Source organism: Anomaloglossus baeobatrachus, chromosome 10 (genome assembly GCF_048569485.1).
Source record: "Anomaloglossus baeobatrachus isolate aAnoBae1 chromosome 10, aAnoBae1.hap1, whole genome shotgun sequence".
In the NCBI taxonomy this organism is placed as follows: Eukaryota; Metazoa; Chordata; class Amphibia; order Anura; family Aromobatidae; genus Anomaloglossus; species Anomaloglossus baeobatrachus.
In genome coordinates, this window is record NC_134362.1 from 207,694,163 (window position 1) to 207,708,899 (window position 14,737).

At 49.9% G+C, this 14,737-nt stretch overlaps 1 protein-coding gene across 1 annotated transcript in view; it reads right to left on the bottom strand.

The window, feature by feature from the left end:
* Window positions 1–7,450: 7,450 nt before the first annotated feature.
* Window positions 7,451–14,737, bottom strand: part of ZC3H18 (zinc finger CCCH-type containing 18) — a 97,717-nt gene continuing 90,430 nt past the window's right edge. Inside the window, exons 17-20 of the mRNA XM_075326219.1 lie at window positions 12,661–12,887; window positions 12,080–12,176; window positions 9,420–9,519; window positions 7,451–8,194 (exon numbers count right to left, since the gene is read on the bottom strand). Of these exons, the coding sequence (XP_075182334.1) occupies window positions 7,990–8,194; window positions 9,420–9,519; window positions 12,080–12,176; window positions 12,661–12,887 (629 nt within the window). The 3' untranslated portion in view covers window positions 7,451–7,989. The remainder of the gene's footprint in view (window positions 8,195–9,419; window positions 9,520–12,079; window positions 12,177–12,660; window positions 12,888–14,737) is intronic.

A 14,737-nucleotide genomic window follows, 5' to 3' on the forward strand; every position in this document is an offset into this window, starting at 1 on the left:
GAAAGAAACAATGTATAAAATAAGCAAAATATAGAAGCAAAAGAATAAAAAAATAATATATATATATATATATATATATATATATATAAACAGCAAAATATAGAATAAAAGAATAAAAAAAGAAACAATGTATAAAAAAAAGCAAAGAGCTAAAAAAATGTAAAAAAAAAGTTAACTCTAGAAGTAAAAGAACTGAAAAAAAAGAAACTATGTATAAAAGAAAAGCAAAATATAGAAGTAAGAGAATAATATATCAAAAGAAATAAAAAAAGCAAAAGCGCTAAACAAAAATGTATAAAAAAAAGTAAAATATAGAGGTAAAAACTGAAAGAAAAAAAAAAAAAGAAACTGTGTATAAAATAAAAACAAAAAGGAAAATATAGATGCAAAGGAACTGGAGAACGTCTGTATAAAAGAATACAAAACAAAACATTGAAGCAAAAGAACTAAAACAAAAAAAAACAACTAGCAAAAATATAGAAGCAAAAAGCTAAAAGAAACAAACCAAAAACCTATGTATAAAAGAAACAAAAAAACAAATCCTGTTTGAATAAGTTTAAATCAGCAGGAAATACAAATCCAAGTTTCCTCTTCTGTCGGGTTTTCTGTTCCCTGGAAAGTTGGGTGAAGTTGGATTTGTCCGACTTCAGAGGAAGTTTACAAAAATCTGTCAATTTCTGAATCTTTTTGGACCCCGATACGGCACAACATGGGGACCCTCGTCTAACAACTCGACTTTTAGGCCCAAATTAATTAAGATCTTCTTGGCTCTTTGTCAGTTTTGTGTCTTCTTTGTTTGTACACAATTCATTATTCTATTTGTGCTCTTTTAAGTTACTTTATATTCGCTCGTCTGTTTCTTTTTTTTTGTTTTTTTTGCTTTATGGGCCGAGTTGAGTCATGAATTGACATTTTTAAAATGATGCAATTTTTACTGTAAAATACTAAAAAATGGTTAATGCCGGGATTTATTTATTTATTTTTTTCACTTTGTACTAAAATGCAATATTTTAACAAATTTGCTACAATAAACATCAGTGAATAACGAATGACTAAAAATTAAAAAATAAAAATGAAGTGACGTAAAAAAACAAACAGCAAATGATTCGGGGCCTGAATGTTTTAGATATCAGATTATTTATGTTTTTATTCCATTGTAAGAGATGCCGGGAGCGGATTAGAGGCTGCGACTAAGACAAAAAGGGGAAAGGTCCAAAGTTATCGGGTAAACACAGAAACTTCGGGAACTTTTTTGTATATTTTCAAATTCTTGACTTTTTTTCCCCTTCATTGACGTCTTTGTAAACTGAGACTAGGTAACAGAGATGTCAAGTCCATCACAACCACCAAGTCCTGCGCCATCACAACCACCATCACCGCCAAGTCCTGCGCCATCACAACCACCATCACCGCCAAGTCCTGCGCCATCACAACCACCATCACCGCCAAGTCCTGCGCCATCACAACCACCATCACCGCCAAGTCCTGCGCCATCACAACCACCATCACCGCCAAGTCCTGCGCCATCACAACCACCATCACCGCCAAGTCCTGCGCCATCACAACCACCATCACCGCCAAGTCCTGCGCCATCACAACCACCATCACCGCCAAGTCCTGCGCCATCACAACCACCATCACCGCCAAGTCCTGCGCCATCACAACCACCATCACCACCAAGTCCTGCGCCATCACAACCACCATCACCACCAAGTCCGGCGCCATCACAACCACCATCACCACCAAGTCCTGCGCCATCACAACCACCATCACCACCAAGTCCTGCGCCATCACAACCGCCAAGTCCTGCGCCATCACAACCGCCAAGTCCTGCGCCATCACAACCACCATCACCACCAAGTCCTGCGCCATCACAACCGCCAAGTCCTGCGCCATCACAACCGCCAAGTCCTGGGCCATCACAACCGCCAAGTCCTGCGCCATCACAACCGCCAAGTCCTGCGCCATCACAACCGCCAAGTCCTGCGCCATCACAACCACCATAACCGCCAAGTCCTGCGCCATCACAACCACCAAGTCCTGCGCCATCACAACCACCAAGTCCTGCGCCATCACAACCACCAAGTCCTGCGCCATCACAACCGCCAAGTCCTGCGCCATCACAACCGCCAAGTCCTGCGCCATCACAACCGCCAAGTCCTGCGCCATCACACCATCATAACCGCCAAGTCCTGCACTATCACAGCTATTATAACAACCAAGTCCTGCGTCATCACAACTACCAAGTCCTGCACTATCGCAGGGACCCAATTTAACCTTTTTTGTGTCAAGGGCTATTTGGAAATTTCTACCAACCTTCGGGGGCCGCACGAAATTATCAATATGAAAATTACCAGCTATATTTGGTTAAACTATTAATTAACTCACCCTACTGTGGTGGCCGGAGCTGCTTCTTGGTGCAGCGGTTGATTTTCGGTGACATTGATCACATAACGTTGCTCATCACAACTACTTTTCCAGGTTTGTCTCTGTCTGGAGCAGTCAACTCTTTGTGATAATGAGATTGGTAAATTTATTATATATATATATATATATATATATATATATATATATATATATATATAATCTATCACATAGGAGAAATTGGGACTGCTGTATATACATCACAGGAGACGCTGTGGCACATACATCACAGAAGGGGCCTGGGGCATATACCTCGCATAAGAGACGCTAGGACTGCTGTATATACATCACAGGAGACACTGGGGCACATACATCACATGAGGGGCTGGGGACATGTATATGCCCCAGCCCCTCCTGCAATGTATATATCCTCAGCGCCTCCACTGATCTGTATACCCAAGCATCTCCATTGTGATGTATAAGCATCAGCCCCTCCTGTGATGAATAAGCCCCAGCCTTACCTGTGATGTATTTGCCCCACCCTCCTGTCTAGTAAATGCCGCTAGCTTTTCCAACATGATGTATATGCCCCAGCCCCTCCAGTGACGTGTATGCCCCCCGCCTCTCATGTGATGTATATATCATAAGAAAGGCTGGGGGCATACACGTCACAGGAGAGGCTGGGGGCATACACGTCACAGGAGAGGCTGGGGGCATACACGTCACAGGAGAGGCTGGGGGCATACACGTCACAGGAGAGGCTGGGGTATAGACATACAGACATCACTGGGAGAGCACAGATAGCACTGGAGGAGCACGGACAGCCCGCGGGGGATAACGGACAGCCCGCGGGGGATAACGGACAGCCCGCGGGGGATAACGGACAGCCCGCGGGGGATAACGGACAGCCCGCGGGGGATAACGGACAGCCCGCGGGGGATAACGGACAGCCCGCGGGGGATAACGGACAGCCCGCGGGGGGAAACGGACAGCCCGCGGGGAGAAACGGACAGCCCGCGGGGAGAAACGGACAGCCCGCGGGGAGAAACGGACAGCCCGCGGGGAGAAACGGACAGCCCGCGGGGAGAAACGGACAGCCCGCGGGGAGAAACGGACAGCCCGCGGGGAGAAACGGACAGCCCGCGGGGAGAAACGGACAGCCCGCGGGGAGAAACGGACAGCCCGCGGGGAGAAACGGACAGCACTTGTGGAGCACAGGTCATTGCGGACTGCATATCGCCGGCGGGCCTAAGGTTCCCCACCCCTAATTTAGGAGAACAAATAAAGCGAAAAGTGTTTCCCCTATTTAGGTTTTCACTTACATTTATGTTTTTTTGGTTGCTTTGGTCAGAAGACCAGTTTTTCTGGCCCGGTGACGAGGCTGGAAATAGCCAGGTCATAGAGCAAAAAGGAAACTAAGGTGAAAGATCTTCTGGTCTGTAATGTCAGTGGCCCCATGGTAACACTTCCTGCGCAGTCATGTTCTTTGGACTTTTTAAAGCTGAAAGTCAGCACCTATATCGCCACATGGCACTAATGAGGGTGAACATAGATGTTGATGGAGATGTGAAATTGTCCCTATGACAACTCTGAATGTGTTGCAGCGGGGTTGTAAGAAGGTGTTAACAATATTTTTTTTGGTAACTACAACTCCCAGCATATCACCATACCCTGGATAGGCTTTTATTTTCTTTTTGCTGTTGGTATTCCAAGTGTTGGTATTTGTCCCTCTGCCAACACTCCCCGTCCATCATTCCCATGCCACCGCCGCCATTGTCCTCCTGCCAGTCCGGCTGCCATGTGCTGCCATAATTAGGGTTTGTCATCGCGTAACACAATAAAATAGCTGTGACCTAGCTTGGCATTTCCACATACCTAGGGCCAGGCCTCCGCGGCCACACGATAACACTTCCTGAGGGCAGTGTAATCTGTATAATGAGGGACAGCACTGCGGGCGGCCAGGCTATAAATAGAAGACTATTTTTGGATTATTTTTTTTTTTTAATCTATGTTGCAGGTCAGCCCGGAAGCGTCGTCCTCAGTCACCGACACAGACAGCCATCAATATTAACATGTAGATTCCCTCCAGGAACAGACGGCCGTGCTGTGGCCTCTAGGTGGCGCTCTTCTTACAAAACTACTAATGTTAATTAGTCGGCAGCTGCAAATAGTAAAGCTACAGATGTAGCAGAGCTCAGGTGCCGCTAGGCATCACCTGGTACCCGTTTTGCATGGAAACCTCCTTTAAGTCGGGGGGGGGGGGGGATTTTTTTTTTCCTGCCAGGGGCCATATGGACATTTATACCATAATTCAGGGGTCGTACAAAGTGATCAGCTTGAAATTAATCCTGCTAGATTAGTCCTAAAAATGAATTAACTTCACCCCTAATGTGGCGGCTGGAGCGGCGTCTGGTGATGTTAGGTAGTGGGATGATGCTATTCGTGACGGCTTTTCCAGGTTTGCATCGATCTGCACTCGCAGCAGTAAGGCATACATAAATCTATATTACACTGTATGTCTTCTCACCGAGACTGCTGTATATACATCACATAGGAGACAGAGAGACTGCTGTATATACATCACATAGGAGACCCCCGAGACTGCTGTATATACACCACATAGGAAACATCGATACTGCTGTATATACAGCACATAAGAGACATCGAAACTGCTATATAGACCTCATTAGGAGACAGATTGCTGTATAGACATCATATTGCAGTATATATCACAAACATAGTCTGCTGTATACACATCACAAAGGAGACACAGAGACTGCTGTATATAAATCACATAGATGCAAAGACGGCTGTATGCACATCACATAGGAGACGCCGAGACTGCTGTATATAAAATCATATAGACGGCAAGACTGCTGTATACACATCACATAGTAGACGCCAAGACCCATATGGGAGATGCTGATACTACTGTATACACATTACATAGGAGACACCAAGACTGCTATATAGACATCATATAGGAGACACCAAGACTGCAGTATACACCAGTCTGCTGTATATACATCGAATAGGAGAAGCAGGGACTGCTGTATACACATCACATAGACGCCGAGACTGCTGTATGCACGACATAGGAGACGCTGAGACCCTGTATAAACATGACGTAGGAGACGCAGAGACTGATGTATAAACACATCACATAGGAGATGCTGAGACTGCTGTATATATACATGACACAGGAGACAGACTGCTGTATATACATCACATAGGTAAGAACAAAACCAAAACCACTGTATATACACCACAAAGGAGACACCAATACTGCGGTATATACTTTACATAGGAGACAGACTCTGCTGTACATACATCACATAGGAGACGTCAATACTACTGTATACACGTCACACAGGAGACACAGATTGCTGTATATACACAATATAGGTAAAACCGAAACTGCTGTATATACATCACAAAGGCGACATCAATACTGAGGTATATACATCACATAGGAGACAGACTGCTGTATATACATGAAATTAGAGACACAGACTGCTGTATATACACATCACAGGAGATAGAGACTGCTGTATATGCACATCCCACAGGAGACACCTGATTGCTATCTATACATTACGTAGGAGACAGACTGCTGTATATACACAACACATAGGAGAAACCTAAACTGCTGTATATACACCACAAAAGAGACACCAATACTGCTGTATATACATTAGATAGGAGACATTGAGACTGCAGAATATACATCACATAGGAGACCCAGAGACTGCTGTTGTATGTACATCACAGACACCGAAACTGCTGTATATACACCACATAGGAGACACCAATACTACTGTCTATACATCACATAGGAGACACAAAGCTGTATACAGCACAAAGGAGACATGGAGACTGCTGTATACATCACATAGGAGACACAGACTGCTGTATGCATCACATAAGCGATACCAATATATACACATCCTCATTAATGCTTTCTCTTGTTTTTTTTATATTCAATTTTTTGTTTTGGGTGAGATTGTTGGGAAAATATTTTTCCCATTTTTTTTCTGACCACAAAGAACCACTAAAATTTACTCTACTTTCCATCAAAATTTTATATAGGAGACACTTATTTTTATGATGGTGAGGTTAGTAACAACAATAGATTGTTAGGGGATTTTTTTTTCCAGCTTTTTATTTTCCATTTATTTCCCATATTGTGCCAACCATAAGCACATTAAAAAAAATATAATAGTATTAAGATGTTGAAATGCCCTCAAAAGGTATTTTATCCAATTTCCCCTGTAACTAGGGCTGGTATAATACCCCCAGTTACAGTGGAAATGCTGTCTCCTGTTTGTACTGCGTCTCTTAGGACTGAGCAGCAGTTCCTTTACCATATGGAGGAGGATATGCTGTCCCAGTATTGTATACAAAGTGTTTGTTTAGAAACAGCGATCAAGAAGGCAGAGATTGTTTTATTACCGTCTCTGCCTTCTCTACGGGGAGCTTATTTGCTTCTCCCCGCTCTCGCAGCTGCTCTTTGGAGTGACATTTTAGAATGTCACTGCAAAGTGAAAGGCAGACCAACTGGGCGTTTATAGTCAATGGTCAGTACGGACAAAATTTAGGCGTGCACACTGAAGGCTACAGAATGAGTTAACGAAAAATGTGTCAGTGAGCGCATTCTGACCGGAGAGTTTATAACACTCTTATATGTCAGAAATCAGAACTAGGAATTGTATGCAGGACTTCATGTTGGTTGGGAGGACAGAGTAATCCGCGCAGAAGGCACTGCTATAACAGTGAAAGGCGTGTCCCCGGCTGGGAGACGGCCAAACCACGGCAGTACCTGGCACTGGCACAGACACTCGTAGGGAAGCCGCTCACCCTCCGGCGGAAGCAAATTATCAGACCCGACAACAAAGCAAGAACCTGCGGCCAAGAGACGGCGACTGCAGGGGAAGGAAACGCGGCGCTCAGTGTCTCATGGTCCGGGATCGGACCAGAACAGTCTCCTTCAGTTCGTCCCCCATCAGTCCGAGAATCCTGAGCGGTGTGACCGGCGTTACCGACTAAATTTGGCGCAATGAAGCAGAATATTTTACAGCGGAAAGTGTTTTATCAAAATACTTTATTTCAGGGATAAATCTCCTGCCCCCCACCTCCCCAAAATATGAACAGGCAGACAAGCCCCCGCACAGAGCGCTGCACTCGCTGTCACATTGCTCTGCTCGCTGCTGCCCCCTCTGGTCCTCACCGGCTAAAACGGGCAAACTCCTGCAAATAAAAACGTCAAAATTATCATCAAATGAGGGGGATGGGGGGATAACAGGTGATGGAGACCCGCAGACTGCGTCGTCTTAGGGGGCAATCAGACTGATAAAGAGACAGTCTGGGGTCCGGGGGGGCTTGCAGCAGTTTTGGGATCGGGCCATATAACCAAAAACAAAGTAACCCAAAAAAAAAAGCCATAACTCCTTCTCTGGAAGGACGACGGCACATGTGTCGCGCTGCGTCTGCTGGTTCGCCCCTCCTCCGCGTATCCTCGCTTCGCTCGCTGTCCATCAGTGGCTCCAAACCACAACGGCACAAGCAGGAAAAAAAAAAAAAAAGTGTCCGTGTAGACGCCGCTCCGGGGGGCCCGGGACCCCGCTGCTATACTTTGCCGGGTATTTTGGCTCTCTTGCGAGCGATGGCGTCTTCCACGGCTTTGAGCTGTTTGAGGAGTTCCTCTCTGCGGGATAACGTGCTGGCTTTGCCTGTTTTGGTGGCGGAGGCCGAGGGGGCCGCCTCCGGGGCTTTCCCTGGGATGCTCGTGACTTTGCTCGAACTCTTCAATGGCGGGGAAGCCGGGCGTTTCCTGCGGCAGAAAACACGAAAATGAAGGTAAAAAAAATCCCCCCCAAAAAACCTTCATCTGACAACTGCTTAACTGGCAATTCCACAAAGATCTGAGCAGACGCGCAGCTGAGGGTTTGCTACACTGTTCCAGGCTGGAAAATCCTGCACTAAATGATGCTCCGGCGCTGCTCGAGACAGGTCGGGACGTAACCTCCGCAGCGCTGCTCGTAACACGACAGGACCGCGATCGCTGCCAATTGTGCGCACGTCCGGGCAGGGGTCAGCTGCCGTAACCTCCGCAGCGCTGCTCGCAACAGACAGGACCGCGATCGCTGCCAATTGTGCGCACGTCCGGGCAGGCGTCAGCTGCCGTAACCTCCGCAGCGCTGCTCGACTCCGCGACAGGACCGCAATCGCTGCCAATCGTGAGCACGTCCGGCCAGGCGTCAGCTGCTGTAATCTGCACAGCGCTGCTCGACTCCGCAACAGGACCGCGATCGCTGCCAATCGTGAGCACATCCGGGCAGGCGTCAGCTGCCGTAACCTCCGCAGCGCTGCTCGCAACAGACAGGACCGCGATCGCTGCCATTTGTGCGCACGTCCGGGCAGGCATCAGCTGCCGTAACCTCCGCAGCGCTGCTTGCAACAGACAGGACCGCGATCGCTGCCAATTGTGCGCACGTCCGGGCAGGCATCAGCTGCCGTAACCTCCGCAGCGCTGCTTGCAACAGACAGGACCGCGATCGCTGCCAATTGTGCGCACGTCCGGGCAGGCATCAGCTGCCGTAACCTCCGCAGCGCTGCTAGACTCCGCGACAGGACCGCGATCGCTGCCAATCGTGAGCACATCCGGGCAGGCGTCAGCTGCCGTAACCTCCACAGCGCTGCTCGCAACAGACAGGACGGCGATCTCTGCCAATTGTGCAGGCGTCAGCCAACGTAACCTCCGCAGCGCTGCTCACCTCGCAACGCGGAGGAATCCCTTTATCTCCTCCGCAGCACAAACCTGTCATCTTTTTTGGGATTTTGTTACAATGTATCAGTGCAGGATAAAGCACTGACGTTTTTGAGGATTTCTCAAGCTGGATAGAATGTAACAAACCCTCAGCTGTGAGCAGGATCTTTGTTTGTTTAGTGTCGAGTATTTTAGAAAGCAGCAATACCACCTAAAACCTGTGCACACGGGAGGCGCTGTGTAAGGAGCACACCAGCCCGGTGGGTGGGTTTTTTAAGTCTTCATGTACCTGTCCGGCTGAGGGGGAAGCAGCTTGAGGCTGGGCATCCGCGGGCGATCGGCTTTGGGCGATGGTGGTTTCCCAATTTGCTTGCGGTCTCGCACTGGTGCTGCAGAGAAGACGAGAAAAGCAAAGGGTTAGTAACGCATCGCAGATGGAAAAAAAAAAAATCATAATGGCGGATCATGTAGAGTGACCGAGGAGGCAGAAGTAATCGGGCACGTCAGCCTTCCTCTAACAGCGTTTAAAGGGGGTGTCCAGACCCAGGAAATGACAAGTATCTACAGTATAGGTAATAACTTGCCCCAATCTACCACCGTCGTATTCATTGTCTATGGGATTGCTGTGCAGTATCTGTGGCAGTCCCATAGACAATGAATAGAGCAGTACTGTGCACACGTGGCCTCCGCTCCATTACATTCCCAGGTCAGCAGGGGTACCATAGACAATGAATGGAGTGGTACTGTGCACACATGGCCTCCTCTCCATTACATTCCCGGATCAGTGGGGGTCCCATAGACAATGAATGGAGAGGTACTGTGCACACGTGGCCTCCGCTCCATTACATTCCCAGGTCAGCAGGGGTACCATAGACAATGAATGGAGTGGTACTGTGCACACATGGCCTCCTCTCCATTACATTCCCGGATCAGTGGGGGTCCCATAGACAATGAATGGAGAGGTACTGTGCACATGTGGCCTCCTCTCCATTACATTCCCGGATCAGTGGGGGTCCCATAGACAATGAATGGAGAGGTACTGTGCACATGTGGCCTCCTCTCCATTACATTCCCGGATCAGTGGGGGTCCCATAGACAATGAATGGAGAGGTACTGTGCACATGTGGCCTCCGCTCCATTACATTGGGGGTTCCATCAGTCGGACATGTCCCATTGATCAGCAACTTTTTATTTCTGGGTAATAACTTTACGAGTTGTGATGACCCCTTTTAAAACCGCTCTACGTGAGCCTCGGCCTTCAACCTTTATCCTGGGAAGTGATTGCCTCACCAGGAATCTGCACAATCTGGTTGTGGACAATCTGAGCGTCAGATCTAGAGTTCACTACGTCTCATCCTCCGCAGACATAGAAGGTCTGTGTCTCCACTGTCTATATATAACCTGCGGCTCCAGATTTAGTGCGGGACCTTTCCATCCGGGGCCACAGGAGCTTATTATAACCTCAGCACGTTTCATGGAGAGGAACCCCCGCCCCCCCCCTGCTGCCCCCGTTACCCCCCTCCCCCGTCCCCCCACTGTGTAAACAGCACAAAAATCACAAAGGAGCAAAATAAACCATCCGGCTCTCGGCTCCTCCTGAGGATTCAGTGACAGGAGAGCCGCGTACACACGGTGCAGATCACTGCGGGGCAGATGTGGTTCTTGGGGCCCCCTGCTGTGATTTCCCCCCATTTATTGTCCAGCTCACTCTCTCAACTCACTCTCTATAGGTTGCTCTGCCATCCGTCACTGTAGGCGGGGGGCACTTTTCTCTATAGGTTCCTCCACTGTCTCTCACTGTAGGCGGGGGGCACTTTTCCCTACAGGTTCCTTTGCCGTCCATCACTGTACGCAGGGGGCACTTTTCTCTATAGGGTCCTCCACTGTCTGTCACTGTAGGTCGGGGGCACTTTACCCTATGGGTACCTCTGCCGTCTGTCACTGTAGGCAGGGGTGGGGGCACTTTTCTCTATAGGTTCCTCCATTATCTGTCACTGTAGGCGGGGGGCACTTTTCTCTATAGGTTCCTCTGCCATCTGTCGCTGGAGGCAGGGGACACTTTTCTCTATAGGTTCCTCCATTGTCTGTCACTGTAGGTGGGGGCACTTTTCTCTATAGGTTCCTCCATTGTCTGTCACTGTAGGCAGGGGACACTTTTCTCTATAGGTTCCTCTGCCATCCGTCGCTGTAGGCAGGGGGCACTTTTCTCTATAGGTTCCTTCACTGTCACTATAGGTGAGGGCACTTTTCTGTATAGGTTCCTCTGCCGTCCGTCACTGTAGGCGGGGGCACTTTTCTCTGTAGGTTCCTCCACTGTCTGTCACTGTAGGCGGGGGGCACTTTTCTCTATAGGTTCCTCCATTATCTGTCACTGTAGGCGGGGGGCATTTTTCTCTATAGGTTCCTCCATTGTCTGTCACTGTAGGTGGGGGGCACTTTTCCCTATAGGTTCCTCTGCCGTCCGTCACTGTAGGCAAGGGACTTTTTTCTCTATAGGCTCCTCAGCTTCTGTTGCTGTTGGTGGGGTGCACTTTTCTCTATAGGTAGCTCCAGCATCTGTCACTGTAGTTGGAGGGCACTTTTTGCTATAGTTTTCCTTGCCGTCTGTCAGTGTAGGTGCACACCTTTCTCTATAGGCTCCAGCACATCAGTACTCCATATGTGCCGGACCAGAGCCCTGCACCCCTTCTTCCTACCTGCGCCATCCCGACTCTACCCCATAATGATGACGTAGCACTGGGCCCACAGGGTAGATCCCGGAGGTAGGTGGTTCGCAGGGCACTGATCCGGCAGCTATAGACTAGTAATGTGGCCGCTAGACCAGGAGGACCTGTAAATTTTGGGGGCTAGTGTGGCCGATCAGGAGATACAGTACATGGTGCACATAACAGAGGGACTAATAATATGGATGACTCTCCCGCCTGTCCCCGACACCTCCTCACGTCTTACCTCGCTCGGGGGACACATTGGCTTTTTTGGGTGGGGGGGGGCTCGGCCTGTCCTTGTCGGAGGGCTCGTACCGCTTTCTGCTTCCCTTATCAGCGCCCTGTATGAAGACACAATTCTGGGTTATGATCTGCGGCAGCGGTCACCACTCATGGACTGAGAACAGAGAAAACAAAGAAGAGAGTACCAATATGGCCACCGTTACATCGCCCACAATGGGCACTGGTCGTCCATCATTGGGACGTTTTTGTGTAACGCAGCGGACATATTAGCGGTCACCAGGAGCAGATTATGGCTCCTGCTTTGGATACGCGACCGTCCCGGTATTGACTGGACCATCAAGAACTTTCCCCTGTATCATGAGGATGGAGCAGGAAAGTTCGGGCCGGGCGGCGGAGGGATTTAATGGGGTTTCCGTACGATGCATCCTCCATATTGGCCGGCAGCCAAAGATCCTCCGCTCTAGTTAATGGGAAGTTACTGACCTAATGAGGAAACTTAACTCCTCGGAGGGAGAGGAATTGCAGGAATGTCATCTCTTCTGCAAATGTGTGACTAATGGCCGTATCGAGCGGTTACATCACCTTGCTCAGGAGCGTCAGCTTGATGTCCTTGTGGGCGCTGAAGCCGCTCTGCACCTGGGACGGAGCCGGCGGCGGCTGCGGAGCCATTTTGCTGCTGCTGATGGGTTTCGGCAGTTTCGCTGGAGAGGCTTTTGGCGGCTGTGCGATGGCGGCAGCGGCGGGTGCAGAGTCGCGGCTTCTTTTGTCGTCTTTAGGTCTCTGCTCGTTCTTCTTGTTTTTTTCAGATACTAAAAATAAGTTATAATGAGAAAAAAAATCTTTACTGAACGTAGAGAATCGCGACTGCAGACAGTAATGTAATGCACGAGAGGATGAGGCCGACGACAATGCATATTATATATATATACACACACATACATACATACATACACACACACACGTATACAAATTATATATATATACACACACACACACACACACACACACACACACACCGTATTTTTCGGATTATAAGACGCACTTTTCCTCCCAAAAAATTGGGAGGAAAATGAGGGGTGGAGGAGGTGGAGAATGGGCGCTCTGGGGGCTGCGCTTGGTTGCGGTGGGGGGCTGCGCTTGGCTGCGGTGGGGGGCTGCGCTTGGCTGCGGTGGGGGGCTGCGCTTGGCTGCGGTGGGGGGCTGCGCTTGGCTGCGGTAGGGGGCTGCGCTGGCTGCGGTAGGGGGCTGCGCTGGCTGTGGTGGGGGGCTGCGCTGGCTGCGGTGGGGGGCTGCGCTGGCTGCGGTAGGGGGCTGCTCTGGCTGCGGTAGGGGGCTGCTCTGGCTGCGGTAGGGGGCTGCTCTGGCTGCGGTAGGGGGCTGCGCTGGCTGCGGTAGGGGGCTGCGCTGGCTGCGGTAGGGGGCTGCGCTGGCTGCGGTAGGGGGCTGCGCTGGCTGCGGTAGGGGGCTGCGCTGGCTGCGGTAGGGGGCTGCGCTGGCTGCGGTGGGGGCTGCGCTGGCTGCGGTGGGTGGCTGCGCTGACTGCGGTGGGGGGCTACGCTGACTGCGGTGGGGGGCTACGCTGACTGCGGTGGGGGGCTGTGGTTGGGGCTGCGCTGGCTGCGGTGGGGGGCTGTGGTTGGGGCTGCGCTGGCTGCGGTGGGGGCTGTGCTTGGCTGCGGTGGTGGCTGCGCTGGCTGCGGTGGGGTTTGTGTGGAGCAGGGCAGTGCGTCAGGTGAGATGCTTTGCCATTGGTGCGGGGTTCAAATAATTGTGCCCGAAGTTGACACATGCGCAGATGGAGCTCGGAGCTCCCAGCTCAAGATATCAGCTGCGCATGCGCCGCCTCTGACCCATTGATCTCTCAGCAGCAGACTTAACAAAAATGGCGTGTGCGCAGATGAGAACTTGAGCCGAGAGCTCAATCTGCGCATGCGCCGACACCGGGCACCATTTCTTTAACGCCTGCACCGCTGACAGAGCATGTGTGACACCCACCGCACCGCCCTTCTCCACACAGCCAGCATTGCCCTACTCCAGCACCTGCCTCCTGTGACCCTGCTCCACCACCTCTGCTGCCCCCCCCTTTGGTAAGATACCACCGGAGTATAAGACGGACTCCCCCTTTTTTTCATCTCTAAATTTGGGGTGAGTCTTATAATCCGCTGCATCTTATAAACCGAAAAATACGGTAATGAGTAGCTCCGGTAACAGTAAAGAACCAACGGCCTGAATGCTATCCCGGGGGTCTGTGTCTGACAATGACCGGGGAGGGACTGGGGTCTGTAGACAAACACAGATCAGCCGCCCAAAAAGGTGCGGACACGGCGGCACGAGTCTGATAAATGGCGGCGGCCGTTCCCCAACATTGAAGCTTCCCCCGGAGTCAAGGATCGGTGGGGTGAATAGATTTGTTGACTTGTGCTCAACATTTAAAATTCTGGCCCAGGATTAGAAAAACATGGCCGCCGTCTTCCAAATATGCAGGACACTACAGGCCCATTCTCCTCATGTGAGCTGAGCTGCAGTACCAGCCGCAGCCTGCAGACAGGGGTGGCGCCGTTTATTTTGTTTATTGAAGCAGCCATGTTTTTTTTTAATAATGTGAAATGATATATAATGGGACACGCACCACATATCACTGCGCAGTGTACCGGTCGCG